The sequence below is a fragment of the Aethalodelphis obliquidens genome, unplaced genomic scaffold (assembly GCF_003676395.1).
Source record: "Aethalodelphis obliquidens isolate GAN/ISIS:26980383/991018 unplaced genomic scaffold, ASM367639v1 scaffold4, whole genome shotgun sequence".
Lineage (NCBI taxonomy): Eukaryota > Metazoa > Chordata > Mammalia > Artiodactyla > Delphinidae > Aethalodelphis > Aethalodelphis obliquidens.
The window spans coordinates 655315-672723 of NW_020837948.1; the positions used below are offsets into that span (position 1 = coordinate 655315).

At 38.0% G+C, this 17409-nt stretch overlaps 1 protein-coding gene and 1 long non-coding RNA gene across 2 annotated transcripts in view; one reads left to right on the forward strand and one right to left on the reverse strand.

Moving 5' to 3' along the window:
* The window catches only part of PFDN1 (prefoldin subunit 1), a 60301-nt gene that overhangs the window by 25744 nt on the left and 17148 nt on the right, over positions 1-17409 (forward strand). The window contains exon 3 of the mRNA XM_027095689.1: positions 2519-2603. Coding sequence (XP_026951490.1) covers positions 2519-2603 — 85 coding nt within the window. The remainder of the gene's footprint in view (positions 1-2518; positions 2604-17409) is intronic.
* LOC113614304 (uncharacterized) lies at positions 2306-15350 on the reverse strand. The gene is made up of 2 exons (XR_003430576.1): positions 11631-15350; positions 2306-2555 (listed from the first exon to the last, which is right to left on the reverse strand). It is a non-coding gene; the product is annotated as an uncharacterized LOC113614304 (long non-coding RNA).

Here is a 17409-nt window from a genome sequence, read left to right on the forward strand (position 1 = left end):
ATGCCACTAGAATATGTTTTCATATTCTAAAAATTTCCCACCCAAACAAAATGCATTATCGTAAGCACATTGTTGTTTCTGAATAATCTATGTTCAGGTTACCATACTTTGGAAGTGTACCCAAAAACAGCGTTGCCACTGATCCTAGATTGTGTTTTTGCAGGTGAACAACACTTTTTATATATGCTGAATCATTAGAAAATAGAAGTTATGTATCAGCCTGCAGGAGAGTTCAGAACACAGCTTCTGATGTTTCTCAAATAAAGAAAACCAAAAGCCATCATAAATTACGTTTTTCAGATGGCATAATTACAAATAAATGAGGAAATGAAACAGCAGGCTACATATCCTTGATAGTTTACAGTGCAGGGTCACATGGCATTGATTTCCAATGTAGAGGCCTTTTATCAATACAAAGCAGTGACTGTTGTAGATTATATGATGCTGAGTATTAATAAGCATGTTTTGTGCATATCTGTTATATGAAAATAATTTTTCATTTCATGCTTTAGTTTTCCTTTGTGGCATTCTGAACTGTGGAATCCTTTGTCTACCATTTGGCTTTCCATAAACTATCAGGCAGGATGTCTGTGAGAGTCTCTACTTTGAGAAGTAGTGTACATAATACTTATTTATCATGTACCACTCATAATTACATTATCATGATATATCCTTTATCTTCAAAATAACGTCTGAGAATTCATTGTCTTTTAACACTAGAAAAAGGTGTTTTCTAAAGACTTTTTCCAGAAATCCAAATGTTTCTGGGGGCTCTTTCCAATCCTCATACAATGTATCTTTGGCATGTTAAAAATTGAGAACTAAATTTTCTGTAATTTTTTTTGGTTTAAATTTTGTCTATGTAATTATTCTTTGAGATAGACATTTGAATTTACTCCATACTCATCCTTGTTTAAAACTCTCATAGCTGAGATGTCCTCAGGCTTGTAGATTGGCCAGCTTTGATGACATCTCTCTGGCCTTTGAAGTTGGCACAGTTCAATATAGATACCTCAGGGGTGTGTGGCCATGGAAAAACATGTTTTTGTTGTTGAGTGTTCTTGCTTTCTAGTAATTTTATTTTCTGCTCAAGGGATTTAGTATCTGTTCAGATACTTTATTTTTAAAGACCACATAAGTAATGACTTGATCTCTAATCTTAGCTTTGAAAATTTCCCAGACACTAATAAAGATAATGTCTGATGACCTATTGTTTGAGAATACTATTCACTGGCCAGCAATCAGTGCTATTTAAAAATGTATATTTTACTCTGAAAATTATTTCCATGGCTGAAAGACTTTGTTAGTAAAATCATGCATGTAATGAGATGATGTTTAGTTTTTTGCTAAACTCTAAGTTATGTTCAAAGAGAAGAAACAATCTACTTAATTAATTGTATTTTTCGTTGTTGTTCTTTTTTGGAATCTGTTATAACCCAGTTGGACAGTCCTGAAAGAGATTTGAGTAATTGAGATTTTCCCTTTCTTCCAGTGGAAGGGAAATATTTCAATTTACTTGCTTTAGGCTATAAAATAGTTTGCTCTTCTTTTGCCCACAGCAAGAATTATGAACCTAAAGTCACAAAACAGATTCAGTATTAACTTTTTTTTTTTTTTTGTGGCATGCGGGCCTCTCACTTGTTGTGGCCTCTCGTTGCGGAGCACAGGCTCCGGATGCACAGGCTCAGTGGCCATGGCTCACGGGCCTAGCCGCTCCGTGGCATGTGGGATCTTCCCGGACCAGGGCATGAACCTGTGTCCCCTGCATCGGCAGGCGGACTCTCAACCACTGCGCCACCAGGGAAGCCCCTCAGTATTAACTTTTAAAGTTTCCCCATATTTCCACCCTCATCAACTGTAAATAATGTGCCTGAATGTAAAATGGAAAAAGTTGAAAATTTCCACTTGTGCATTTTGAGCTTTTCAGAGGTATTATACACTCTGGATATAATAATAAAAGTTACTGGGCCTTATACAGCGCTTTTTGTGGAGGAACTCATATAAACACTAATGCATTGATCCTAACACAGTACTTGATTGTGACTTTAAAAGGTCATGAGTTACTGCTGTTACAAAAATTTTTTTTAAAGGTTGGAGGAGGAGCTGTAATTTACAAATATTGTTTGAAAGATATCTAGATAAAAGTTGATACAGGAAACTGAAAAATTAAAGTTACGGGGGATTTTTATTGTTTGTTAACTTTTCTTCTAGCCTACAGTAGATTTTTATCCCTTTATGTTTTTTTCTCCTTTTGTCTATGAATATACTTGAAGCCCGATTCCCTTCTTAAGACCAGAAGGCACAATTTACTTTTAAGCTTTTATTCCTTCTCAGCCAAGAAGGCTTCAACCTGTGGAGGTTTCCTGAGTTTGTCATAACATAGTAATACATTTTATTTGTTCTCAATTGGAGATCATCCTTCTAGTTTTCTTAGTTTAATATTTGTGGCATATAGTTGTTGATTTTTATGAACATAGTAGTCACGTGGCTTAATCTTCAACTTTTTTGTGCTTTGTAGGTTTATTCTTCAATCCAAGGAGGCAATTCATAATCAGCTGTTAGAGAAACAGAAGATAGCGGAAGAAAAAATTAAAGAATTGGAAGTAAGTAAGTTTTGACTGAATACTGATAGTCGTAGTCGACTTTTAGGAAAAAAGTAATTATCGTGTCATATTAAATGAAAATGTATGCCTGCCAAGGTCATGTCACATTGTTTTCATTTTTTCTAATTGTGCTAGAGCTATGAAGCAGTCTTTTTACAGCAGTGTGTAAGACCAGAAAAAAGACTAATCTCTTGAAACCTTAGGGAGTTTTGAAGAAGATAGGATATTGTTAACCTGAATGTATTTCTTCCATTGCCTTTAAGTAAACATGTCTATTCTTAAAAAATATAATAAAATAAAAGCACAGTGTATATTTAAACACCATATGTTGTGGTGGATGGGCATGAGAGTAGGTAATGATAATAGTAGTCAAAGGATCTAGTTATATGACTCTTTCACACATTGTAATTCTAGACAAGGACTGAGTAGTAAGCTATAACTAATTAACTATCCGAAGGGTAGTGCTCCAGTGAGGAAAACAATTTTTTTTTTTTAAGCTAGGGAAAAAGATGATAGGTAAGAGTAATAATTTAGTAAATCTTTGGAAAATTGGAGTTTATTATTACCATTTCTTTATACATTAAAACCTCAGATGAAATAGTCTTCTTGGGCTTTGGTGAATGGTCTATCCTGTATATAGTAAAAGTTGGACAGGACAAAAAAACTGGTTATTATTTTTTGGGACCAAGATTTCCTGAGATGGGGGTGGATACAGTGACTTCATAGGTCACTTTATCTAATTTCTTTGAATACTATTTGAGGCAGTGGTTCAGAATCTGACTCAGCCCTCTGCTGAATTGGTGAGACACCCCATGTAGCCTTCAGGGGATTTCTCAGGGACACTGACTTGGCATGGCTGGGGCAAGCATGTTGTATCTTAGGTTACTTAGGGTTATTTTTGTTTGACTACCAATGAGAATTTAAACAAACTTGATAGTGGCTTTGTAGCTCAGAAAATGTATTGTAAAACAAAACAAATAAGCAAACAAAAAAAAAAAAAGAAAACTTATCCTGTAGTAACCAGGTTGTTATTATATCCTATTTTGTCAGCCCAACTCTTCTAGATTGAGTTTTCCAAACAAAAGTATCTTAAAAAAACTGAACGAAAATATTTCATGTAGATTACCAAAAAAAGTGTGTTTTTGCACTTGTTGGTAAATATATCTAAAAATTGTCCTGATGAATAAGTAGCAAGATGCAGAGTAATGTGTAAATAATTCTTTTTATGGAAACAAACAAAAACCAAGATCTGTATATGAACATAGAAAATGATTTGTAGGTATATATATTAAATTAACACTGGTTACCCTAAAGAAATTAGATGGGACATGGGGATAAAATTGTTTTTTTCTTATAACCTCTGTGTTGGATAAATTGTAACAAGTATGTGTTAACCTTTTTTTTTTACCATCGTTTTTGGAGTATAATTGCTTTACAATGGTGTGTTTCTGCTGTATAACAAAGTGAATCAGCTATACATATACATATATCCCCATATCTCCTCCCTCTTGCATCTCCCTGTGTTAACTTTTATAATTTAAAAAAATCATCAAGGTAAAATTGCCACAGATGATGAGTTTAGCATACTATTCATTTCTGATGAATATTAGGAAATTCATTTTCCAAAAGTTTCGTTTCACGGAGTCTCTCAAATACTGGTAAGAGTATCCTGATATCTGTCAGGTAATAGAAATAGATTAGCTAGCTTGTTGGTATTTGAAATGCTAATTAACAGCTACAAAAAACTAGCAGAGTTAAACTATAGCCTCTACCCTACGAAGTTATTTTGTGTTTTTAATTTTTCATCTTATACACTATTTATATTATAAAAATGATGTAAGTATACTATAAAAAATAGTCAAAAACTAAAACATGATTAAACAAAAATAATGACTTTCTCCTCTTTCTGCATACTCTCAAAATGTCACTTTTATGGTTTGATGTGTATCATTACACTTTATAAAACTTTATTTTATAAACAAGTTCATATACACATATATACACTTTTTTTGAGTAAAGAGGGATTATGCTGTATATAATGTTTTTCATCATTTGACAATTTACCTTTCCATTTTAGTAATGTAAATCTAGTTTATATTGTTTCTTGTTTTCCATTTATCCTACCATCATAGTTTCCTTATTACCTCAACATTCAATTATTGCATGATCCCTGCCTCTGCATTTAGTGTTCTCTCCAATACTGCCCTAACCTGTATTTTTAATGGTATCACCCACTACACACACTCTTCTCTTCCCTGAAGCAATCCTATACTTTTTGACTGCCATACCTTTATAATTTTGTTACTTCAGCCTGAAATGTATACACATGTGCACAGACCCACATGTGCATGCATGCACACATACATTGTTAGTTGCAGTGTTCAGATTTTCTGTTTCTTACTGATTATTTTTCCTCCTTATTCAGTTAGTTATGAGAGAGTTGTGTCAGATCTCCCTCTGATGATAGTTATGAATTTCTCCTTAGTCTTTCAGTTTAGTGGGCAGTGGTATTTAGAAACTACTATCTGGGTGCTGTAAATGCTCATTATTACTGTATGCATAGTTGAGATGATATGTTTCATTTTGCTTTATATGTTTAGGAATTTCTCAGCTCTTTTAAAGATAGCATTCCATTGACTTCTGGCTTCCATTGTTGCTGTTTAGAAGTTATCAGCCTAATTTTTGTTCCTTTGTCTTTTCTCTGTGGCTACTTTTAATATTGTTTTGTCATCTTTCATGCTTTGTAGTTTCTCTGGTATATGTTTAGGTGGGGATTTAGTCTTTTTGCTTTTTTTCTTAATCCTATCTGGGTTAAGTTGAGTTTTCTGAGTTTGAGGATTAGTGACTCATCAATTCTGGAAACTTCTTACTATCTCTGAATATTACTTCTTCACTGTTTTCTCTTTTAAATGGTATTTCCCTCTGGAATTTTTTTCTCACCTTTAAACCAGCTGTTTCCATCATCTGCAGTAGCATCTTAACTGGTTTTTCCACCTCCAACTTTCTCTGTTCTAATCCTTTTAACATATTGAAGCTAGAATGACCTTCTAAAATGTTAAATCTGTTGTATTGTTCCTCTGTGTAAACCCCATCATTGTTCTTAGGGTAACATTCAAGCTTTTTAACATACCTTCAAGGCTGTTTATGAAATGACTCCTGTTTCTTTCTCTCATGTCCCTCATATCCTCTTCCTTCTCTTACACTGTATGCTCCAGACATGCAGAAATAGTTTGTTTTTAGAACTTGCTATGTTTTCTTTGTTTCTACTAGGTCTTTGCAAAAGTAATTCTCTCCGCCTGGGAACTTCCTCCTTCTGCTCTTACCAGCTCTGTTAATCCTTAAGATCTTAGTTTAGGGCTACTTCTTCTGAGAAGCATTTTCTGATTCCTCAGTGTTAAATTAGTGCTTTTCCCTTGTTCTGTCTAATTATTCTACTAGTTTCATAGCACAGTGTGAGGATTTGGGCATATAAACTATCATCAGTTGAAGTAATTACAAATATGGTTTCCTATTACTTGGGAAGCTTGATGCAGATTCAGAGCTCTAAATAGTTTTTCCCAAGGCCTTCCAGTTATTACTCTGCCTTTCAAATATACAGTCTCTTCTTCTGGGCCCTAGTATTTCTTGTCAGTCCAGCGTATTTCATCTTATTTAATTATCATTATCATTATTAGTTTCTACCCTCAGATACCTTAAATTAAATTGAGGAGGCATAATTTATACATAACTCTGCAGACAAAGGCCAGGCTGTTTAATTTAGCACATTTTCATCTCTGATGAAGTAAGCTTTTTGGTTTGGGTCCAAAGTTCTAGTTTTTGACCAGAGCTATTAACTCGGCCCCACTGTGTGTGCCTACCCACCCCCTACCAGCAGTCTATATAAATGACGCTATGGATCATTCTTTTCCATGACATAACATAGGTGCTAGTCTGATCGGAGAGCCCATCTTCATTAGTATTTTCTAGACTCGCTTTTATCCACCTCCATTCTCTCTCTTTTTTTTTTTTTTTGCGGTACACAGGCCTCTCACCGCTGTGGCCTCTCCCGTTGCGGAGCACAGGCTCCGGACGCGCAGGCCCAGCGGCCATGGCTCACGGGCCCAGCCGCTCCGCGGCATGTGGGATCCTCCCGGACCGGGGCACGAACCCGTGTCCCCTGCATCGGCAGGTGGACTCAACCACTGCGCCACCAGGGAACCCTCCACCTCCATTCTTACTGTTTATGTTTGCCCTCTCCAGATTTTTTTCCCCAGTCCTACTTAACCTAGAATTTGTTTAGCTTTTGATAACTGTAGTATGCTGTGTCTACATTGTCAACCAGCCTGGTGTCTCACTTGCTGGCCCTTTTCTTCTTATGGAGCAGAGGTGGGGGTACTGTAATGCTGCTGTCATGTCCTCTTTCTTTTGGGCCATGTGGCGCATCATGCGGGGTCTTAGTTCCCCGACGAGGGATCGAACCTGCTCCTCCTGCAATGGAAGCATGGAGTCTTAGCCACTGGACCACCAGGGAAGTCTCTGCCCTCATGTCTTCTTTTTTTTTTTTTGCGGTACGCGGGCCTCTCACTGCTGTGGCCTCTCCTGTTGCGGAGCACAGGCTCTGGACACGCAGGCCCAGCAGCCATGGCTCACAGGCCCAGCTGCTCTGCGGCATGTGGGATCTTCCCGGACCGGGGCACGAACCCGTGTCTCCTGCATCGGCAGGCGGGCTCTCAACCACTGCGCCACCAGGGAAGCCCCCTCATGTCTTCTTGATAGGGAGTTATATTACATACTAGAAGGGTAAAGACAAGTACCATCTTAACCTTGGGAAGATTGTCTTTTTCTTCTTAAAATTCCATATTTTACATTTTAATACCCCTATGTTGGGTTCTTCAGGCTGTAATCACTTTCCTGGGTTTGACTAGGAAGTGTTTTCATAACAGACTCATAATGTGATAGTGTTATATAGATTTTTATCTTGCCTTTATAGAGATGGTTGATCAGGTTCTGGGAGGGAATGTCACCATTTCTCTTAATGGCGATTAGCAGACCAATGATGGTAATCCGATTGAAGAGAAAAAATAAAATGCTTTAGTATGATAGAGTAACCATGTTATTTATGTCATTGAGGGAATTCTCTATTTAAAAAAAAATACTGATAATGAATAATTTTAAAGAAGATGGCTGAGTATATAATACGTAATACAGTATATGTTAGAAAATGCAAAATTGTACTTTTTAAAAATGACATGAGTATAATTGGGATTTGGAATTAGGACTTCATGAGTCTCATCTGTCTTTGTAAAAATAATTTTCTTTTTGAAATGTACAGCATTGCTACAAAAAGAAAGTATAGTTTTTTTTTAAGAAAATTCAACTTTAGGTAAAGTTGAGTTAAAACCTTATTGATAGATTGAAGAGATATGTATCTTCTAAAGAGTGAAAAATACATCCTATATTTTTGCTCACTTTTTTAGAGGTAAAAAGAAAATAATTACTTGTGGACTTCTTTTGCAGTTGCAAAAACTTAGATTCAGCATTCAGATGAGCTAGAGCTGAATTTTTGATGTCTTGCCTTTTGAATCTCAAGTATTTGGAATCCTTGAGATAAGCTTTCAGTGGTATATTTGAACACATTTTGACCACTATTCTCCTATGTTCTCTCTCATTGAATTACCGCTTCAGGCTCATCTACCTTCAGTTTAAAATCCCCATTATATTTTAGGCACACGCAAATACTGGTTGACCACTTTCCTTCCCCTCTTTCTCTGACGTGGTTACCACCCCTTCCACCACCCTAGTTAGCTCAGCAATGACACAATAAAAATAAGAATAAGGAAACCAGGACATTCTGGCCTACATAATGCCACTTCTGACGCAGAATGTTACAATCCCAGGGTTGTGAAATAGCCCTCCAGCCCATGCTATAAGTAAAATCTAAGAAACTGTGAAAGTCCTGGCTCTTCCACAAAAATGGCTATTATGGTCAGACAGTAGTTCCTGAAACAAGTAGGAAGACTAGTGGCAAGAAAACTGGATAGGAGGTGCCTGTGACACTCTGCAGTTGGCTGAGTTCTGAGACTCTGATGAGAAAATGTTTTGGAGTTTCCATGATTGAGGAGATTTTACTCTGCCTGATGAGGATCATTTTTTCCGTAGCATGGGTAGGCACTGGTAGGCACTTGGATGGATGTCCAGTTTTTGCCCTAAGTACCTCACTTTTGCGCTGGTACCTTTTTTTTTTTTTTTAATTTATTTAGCTATTTTGGTTGCATTGGGTCTTCGTTGCTGCGCGCAGGGTTTCTCTGGTTGCGGCAAGTGGGGACTACTCTTTGTTGCAGTGCACGGGCTTCTCATTTTGGTGGCTTCTCCTGTTGCAGAGCACAGGCTCTAGGCGCGCGGGCTTCAGTAGTTGTGGCACGAGGGCTCAGTAGTTGTGGCTCACGGGCTCTAGAGCGCAGGCTCAGTAGTTGTGGCGCATGGGCTCAGTTGCTCCACGGCATGTGGGATCTTCCCAGACCAGGGCTCACAGTGTCCCCTGCATTGGCAGGCGGATTCTTAACCACTGCACCACCAGGGAAGCCCTGGGCTAGTACCTTTGTGTGTATGATGGGACACCCTCTTTGGACGTGATGTCAGGTGGACACTACTGTATGATAAGCACTGATTCTTACTTGTGTTTTCAATGAAGAGAGAAGGGCAGGTGAGAGCAAAGCCAGTGGCAGAATGTTTTTTTTTTTTTTTTTTTTTTGCAGTACACAGGCCTCTCACTGCTGTGGCCTCTCCCGTCACGGAGCATAGGCTCTGGACGCGCAGGCTCAGCGGCCGTGGCTCACAGGCCAAGCTACTCCGCGGCATGCGGGATCCTTCCAGACCGGGGCACGAACCTGCGTCCCCTGCATCAACAGGCGGACTCTCAACCACTGTGCCACCAGGGAAGCCCAAGAATGTTTTTTATATATTAAACAAGAGTTACACCCAATGGTTCATCTGCTTGCACAGCTCAAAGTTTAGAATCCATCAAAAAAAATTAGTCATTTATTTATTTTGTAGTGAAATATAGCATTTACAGAAATATGTATTAAAATACATGTAGTTTAATCAATAATTATAAAGCAAACACTTGTTACAATCATCCGAACCAAGAAATCAAAAATTGGCAGACCACCAGAGCACCGCCCCCTACCTTTCTTTCTCCCTTCTATTCCTGCCTGCTCTCCCCCTCCCTCAGGTAACCCTAACTTTTGGATAATTATTTCCTTTCATAAAAAATATAGTTTTACTACCTATGTGTATATCCCTCAAGACAGTTTTTGAACTTTATATGAACAAAATCCATCTCCATATTTTTTGCTTTGCTTCGCTTCTTCCTCAGCATTGTGTTTGTGAAGTACATTCATGTTGAGATTGTGATTTGTTCATTTTCATTGCTGTATGTATTCTATTATATAGTTGTACCACAATTTATCTTTCCAGACAGCTCATTTTTACCCTTAAGAAGTCAAGATGTTCTCATGGAGCATTTGCACAGTTTCTCTCTTAGCCTCTTGGCTGAGGAGAGCTATTTTTCAGAGACATCTCCTACTCCAACCCAGGAGAGTTTGAGTACTAGAGAGCAGTAAAGTATAAAATGTCTCTACTCTAAATATTAGCTTGGTGATTTCCCACCTTCAGTAGTAACTAGATAGCTAGGCACCTCTGAGTGTCTTAAAAAATTTTTTTTTAAATAATTACAAGATTAGTAAATTAATCTCTTTCTATGTTGTTTTGATTTTGGGAGTCTTGGGTGAAGTTTCTCATATTGTTTCATATGTTGGGATTTCACATATGAATACTTATCTCTTTATAGAGTTCATTTGTATTCTTAACATTTATAAAAAAGGATGTTTGTTTTAAAATAGTTTTTAGTTATTTAAGACTTGTCTAAAAGAGCCTGATGGTTGGAAGGCTAGAGTTATGGTGAACTATATATATTCTCCACATCCTGGTGTTTTAGGGCTTAATGTAGCTGTGTGATCCTCCTCTGTGACTTTCAGAGAAGAATGAATCTGAGTAAGTCCATATATGCTCTTTTTCTGGTTGAGTATTCTTTATTGGTTATTATGAATATTATCAATATCTTGGTCAGTATATATGTGTTATGATTCAAGTGCTAATATTTGCCCAAATGTAAACTATCTATGATATATTTCATTTGATCAGTAGAAATATTTCAGGTCTGGTAAGAAGTTAGATGTAAACAGTCCAGATAGACTTGCCCTTTATAGACAGCCTTTCTTATTTGTCTGTGAAATGCATATTACAGATATTTTACACACACACTCCTTTGATTTGATCTGTTCACTGCTGTGTGTCTTCGTTTTGTGATTAAGATTTCAAAAGGATTTGCATTCCAGTTAGTCCAGAATTCAGCCTTTTGCATCTTGATTCAGTTATTTTCTTCTAGGATACACTCCGGGGGTGGCCTGATTCCCCTCCTTGGAACACTTGTCTATAACCACACCAGACTATCCCTTTGAATGCTTCAGAGGGTTGTTGACCTCATCCTTTGCTGCTGTATGCTTTATATGGTCTGTACTTTTCTTTGTCTGACCATAAATATTTGTCCTTAGCCTCCGCCCTCCCATGCCTGAGAGTTCCTCCATTCATTTTCAGGCTGCTTAGTGAATTATTTCTTTTGATGAGTTAGAATTTGAAATTTATTTCGTGTTATTGCATGCCTCCCTGCTCTTGTAACTAGATGGTAAGGTGAAGTTAATCAGTATACTTTTCTTTACCCTAGATTCTTACTCTGATCAGTCTTTATATGACAAGTCTCTTTTAATCTGAAGTAATAGATGCTGGCCAGAAGAAATGAGTTGTTCAATACTCAATGTGGAACAGGTCACACCTGTATTAATGAGCACACTGTAATTAATCAGCTCAAAAGAACAAAATCCAAGCTGATATTTGAACCATGAATGGAGATCTCAAAGTCTATTAGACTTATAGAAGAACATTCATTACCCTAAATTCCTAATTTAAATACTAAATTCCTAATTTAAATACCTTCTGTTGAGTTAGGAGTTCTGGATTCTAGCCCTTGCTGTACTCTAAGCCTCAGTGTCCTCATCTGTAAAACAAGAGGGTTGGATTAGAAGATATCTAGGGTCACTTCTATTAAGTTTATCATTATAACCTTGGTCTTTTTCTGAATTGCCACTTTAGGAGCAAAAATGTCCCCGTAAAATGAAAAGATGGAGGGAGGCAAACCAAAACAAAAAAACCCCGGTTTCCTTTCTGTTTAGATCATTACCTTAATTTATTAATTGTAATCCTATTTTTGCAGGTAAAATAAAACTAGTTGTCTGCCTACAGCTTTGCCAGCTAAAATGTAATACGAGGTGACAGCGTATTGTTTGATATCTTTGTAGTAGTTGCTTAAATAACTGAAATCACAGAGATGTTTGTGTGATGGCTTAAAGGTAGTTTGTATTAGGTATCACCTGTTTTAGAGATACTTTTGGATAGAGCTGTGTAATAGCTTATTAACTCTACATGCATAAAGTAACATACTCAGGGAGACATCATTTTATCATTTGTAGTGCTTTATCCTATAGTGTCATGTAAAATACATGATACTTAGTGGCAAAAAAAATTCAGAAAATATTGAAAAATTATTAAATTCTTTGAGTGTACATGGACTTTTATTATAAGTGGTAAATGTTATAAAATGGGTTTTAATGAATTTTAGTTAATCTGCTGGTGCAGATAGTTATACTGCTTAGGACTTTACCATTTTTATTTTACAATTTTATTCATTTTTCAAAGAATTTTTACTACATTATTTCATTTAAAAATAGTGTCTATGGTTGATGCTGTCTTGCTAATTATGATTTTCTCCCACCTCACTTTGTCTTGTTTTGAAACAAATCTCTCACCTGCCACCAGTATAATAAAAATATATGAATTCCATCACTATTCATGAGGCCATTCTTTTGGGTACATAATTATCTTGTGCTGGAATTTTTCCAAAATGGACACACATGCATTGTAGTCCTAACTTTTGTGTAAAACAATTTAGTTCATTTTATTATGCTTTTGTTTTTAAGAAAACACATGAGGGTGGAACAATACTCCAGGTCAGGAAGCATTATCAGTTTCCACTGATGTTTTATATGTGCTGTGTTTTTATATGAGACTCTAAAAGCTCAAACTCTGTGATGCTATAAAGACATGGAAAATGATTCTTTCTTAGGGTTGGAGGAAGTGATGACTAGTGTTTTTTTGCTGGTAGTATCTGATAATCCCCCCTCCCTTTAGCTATTCTAGGCATGTTTAGTTGTCAGGCGTTGTCGGACTAAATTGCTAAAAATAACAAATAAGGGGGAGACTGTTCTAAGGCCAGCTCTTGCCACTGTCTGTAATCTGTTTAATTTAGTTCCTAAGGAGAAAGGGCAAAAGGAACATGGTGCCATTCTAATTGAATGGGTTTTTTGTTTAAAGTGCTGACAAGTACATTGTTTGAGCTCTCTCTTTTCCCAAACCCCATAGGGCTCATGTACCCACATCCACTTATAGTGGAGAGCCAGAGCTGGGGGTCTCAAGAGCATCCTCTAATCAGTGGTTGTACTAGAGATTAACTAGGTGATTGTGGTCTTTTGCTCGAATTTAATGTGGCTTTTGACAGTGGAAATGTGCAGTTAGTTTGTGAGAGAGGGTGAGACAGAGAAGATGGTAGTTAAAATGGAGGAGTTATTGTGAGAATAAAGACATTTATTTAGTACTCTCTTCTGCCCTAACTCAGTGTTCCCAGAGAGTCAGGTTGTTTGATAAAATTAACCACACATGTGACTTCAGTATACCTGCACGTAATTTTAACCCCCATTACCAGCATAAACCTCTATGTGGATTTGGCTCTTGACTTCCCTGCACCTTAACTTCTTCCTAATAATAGAAATAACTTTCTGTAAAATGGAGATAGCAGTCTAGTACTTGTTTGTAAAGCTGTTGAAGATCACTGAAGGGATGATTTAAATATGCTTCCTATCCTCTGCTATGTATTTACCAGCGATGGAGTGTGTGAGAACTGGGAGCCAATTTTCAGTTATATTTCTGGTGTTCTACATTCTGTGTCAACTCACCTGAAGGTTTACTGATTTTTATATTCTGAAGTTGCTTATTGATTTTTGTGTCTGTAAGTCCTATCCAAAAATCCCTTTATGTAATTCTTTTGGTGGTGTTTTTTTGTTTTTTTGTTTTTGTCTGAGCCTGGCCACTTTAGCACCAAAGGAAAAAATGGATTGCTTTTATTAGAGATTCTTGGTAAGGAGTATCTTGGGAAAGCCTATATTAATGAAGATCCTGGTATTTACCTAAAGCTTTGGAAATTGAGCAATTGGACACTGCAGGCTTTGGGAGTGCTTATTACTTTTAGGCATTTTTTAAGTCACCAACCTGCTTTACTCCCTAATTTAATGAAATACATAATCATTTTAACTGAACTAAAGGGTCTCAAATTATAATTTAGAGCACAGTCTTCAATAATATCTATGCTACATAGATGATGAAGTCTTGTGATTCATGTGGAATGACATACATGGCAGCACTTAAAATCTTTACAAGTAGCTCAAGATTGATATCATTTGTGGTTGAGTTTAATTGGCTCTAGAAATTTGTAAAAAAAAATCACTTTCCGTTTCTGGACTTTTGGGGTTCAAACTCAGAGCCTTCATTAATGCAAGCTCAGTGTCTTTCTCTCTTTAGAGAAGGTACGAGAGGGAAACAAGCTATAGGTGGTGATAGAAAACATAAGAGGAAGAAGGAGCTTCTGGTACAATAGTTGAAGCCTTAAAATGGATCAAGTTTTGAACTGAATTGTAAAATATCATTTGCCTTAATTTTTAAGTGTTGATGCTTTCAATATCAGAGGCTGAACTTTCCACTTACAACTGATTTTTCCTTCCTTTGGGGGACTAAACAATTCTAAGATTCATGATATGAGGCTCTGGCCAATAATAATTGGCCAGAAGAAGTGTGTATGCATGTAAAAAAAAAATCATTAAACGTTTGCTGGGTGTCTTGATTATACAGAGTACAGGGTTTTGACTAACTATGGAGGCTTTTTGTTCTTACTTTCAATCTTATACATTAAGGAACCCACAGTCTACTGTATTTACTATGTGCCATGCACTATTATAGGCAAAGACATAATTAGCAAAGGCCCTGATGGCCTGGAGCTTATATTCTGGAGAATGGGATGCGGAGACAGATAATAAACAAATAATATAATTGATAAATGCTAAAAAGAAAAACAACACAGGGTAAAGAGACAGAGAATGGTGAGAGTGTATAAGCTGTCTTATATAGTGTTGACAGGGAAGGTTTCTCTGATAAGGTGATATTTGAGAAGAGAGACCTGAAGGGAGTGAGCAAGCTATGTGTACATCTGGGAGAAGAGGGTTCCAAGCAGAGGGAACAGCAAGTATAAAAACCTGGGGGTGAGAGCATAATTGATGAGTTGGGAGAATAGCAAGGAGGCCAGTTTAGCTGGAGCTGAGTGATCAAGAATAGTAGGAGGTGAAATCAGAGAGGTATCAGGGAAGAGATTATATAGGGCTTTGTAGGCCATATTAAGGATTTTGGATTATGGTATGAAGTTGGGAGTTTGGGGAGGGTTTTGAACAGAGGAATGACATGATCTGATTTACATTTTAAAAGGACCATTCTGGCTGCTTTGGTGAGAATAGATTATGGAGGCAAGGGTGGAAGGAAGGAGACTTGTTAGGAGGATGTTGCATTATATCTAGGCGAGAGATTGATGTTGGCTTGCACCAGGGTGGTGGCAGTGGAGGTGATCAGAATCTGTATATATTCTAAGGTAGAGCTAAGACAACTGGGTGTAGGGATGAAAGAGAGGACTCAAAGTTTTGAACCTGTTATGAAGGAATCATACCTCCTTCCTCCCACATATATCATTCATTGAGCTGGTGGAGAGATTTGGAATGGGTTCATGAGAGAGGAGGCATTTTAGCTGGGCCTTGAAGATCAGTTAGAATTTTGCTACATAGGGTTGGGGCAGAGGAGAGAGCATTTCAAATCAAAGAAATACTATGGACAGAAGTCTGGAAGTAGAGTGGTGGAATGAAGGGTTAAAGTGAGAAATGAGGTTGGAAAGGCCTAAGGGAAACAAGTTAAGGGTAAAATGAATGAAATCAGCATTGTTTCTACTCACTTTGTATAAGTAAGTACTCCTTGTTCTGGGCAAGTAGTTACTCCCAGTGCAATGCTGTTCATTGACTGTGGTTTCCACATAGCATTCCATGTGTGATGGGCTCCACAGAGATTCCAGATGTTTATGGGAACATATATACTATTGATAATTCATAGATCAGTGTTTCCTAATCAGTTTTCAAGTTTCAAAAGCAATTTTTTTTTTTTTTTTGCGGTACGCGGGCCTCTCACTGTTGTGGCCTCTCCCGTTGCGGAGCACAGGCTCCGGATGTGCAGGCTCAGCGGCCATGGCTCATGGGCCTAGCCGCTCTGCGGCATGTGGGATCTTCCCGGACCGGGGCACGAACCCGCGTCCCCTGCATCGGCAGGCGGACTCTCAACCACCGCGCCACCAGGGAAGCCCTCAAAAGTAATTTTAAATGCAAATTGAAAGTTTGGCTTGGGCCTTGTTATCTTTGAGGTGCTATTAGATACCCAAGTAGAGATGTTGAATAGACAGTTGGAAGTATGAATCCGGAACTCCAGGCCAATGAAATAAGATTGAGAATTGTCTATAAATTGTCAGTTTATAGGTGGCATTTAAAGTCATAGGACTGGATTAGATCAACTAAGGAGAAAAGGTAGGTACAGGAGGTATAAACAAGGTTCACAGACTGAGCCAGGGGCACTGCAGCAGGATGTAAAAGCTCTTTACAGAGGTGTGGATAGTGTGCAGTGTGAGTCCAGAGAACTGAGTGAACACCCACACAGGCAAGCCTCTGCTGTGAAGGGGCCAAGCTGAAGGGATGGGACCAACTTCCTCCATGGTTAGGGGGCTGTGCAGGCCCTTGGTTTTGTGTTGATAGCAGGGGCTGTCAGCTAAGTTGGACCTAAGTTTCAAGTGCTTTGTGGCTTTCTCTTATTAGCACTGACCTGGAGCTAGGCAGGCCTGGTCTGCTGAGGGGAGGTTTGCTTTCCCCGAGGAGGGATTGCAGAATGTAGAGACTGACATCAAGTTAATGTCAGAGCTGAGCATGCTGTCTGGGAGGGAGTAGTTCAACACAGTTCATTTAAAGCACAGGAGATTAGAAACCCTGCTGTGTATCTGTGGTTTCTTGAGTAAAATTTGAGGGACGGGGTACTTAATGGGTGGAAGCAAACATGCCTACTAGAGTTGAAGGTTAAAAGTTCCCTAAAAGAATTTTATAATAACTAGTACTTTCACGGTTCCTTGTATACACTCACACATATGCATATACAAACATACACTTTCCTACCCTCTTTCAGTATATACTAAGAAAAGCTTCAGCCTTTAGAATATTTTTTGAGTTCATCTTACAAATTCTTAGAAAGTAATTGGTACTGCTTTTCTTTGCCCTGATATGCATAGCGTAATGCCTTGGCATAATTATTAAGAATATGAACTTGGGGGCTTCCCTGGTGGCGCAGTGGTTGAGAGTCCGCCTGCTGATGCAGGGGACACGGGTTCGTGCCCTGGTCTGGGAAGATCCCACATGCCGTGGAGCGGCTAGGCCCGTGAGCCATGGCCACTGAGCCTGCGCGTCCGGAGCCTGTGCTCTGCAACGGGAGAGAGGCCACAACAGTGAGAGGCCCGCGTACCGCAAAAAAAAAAAAA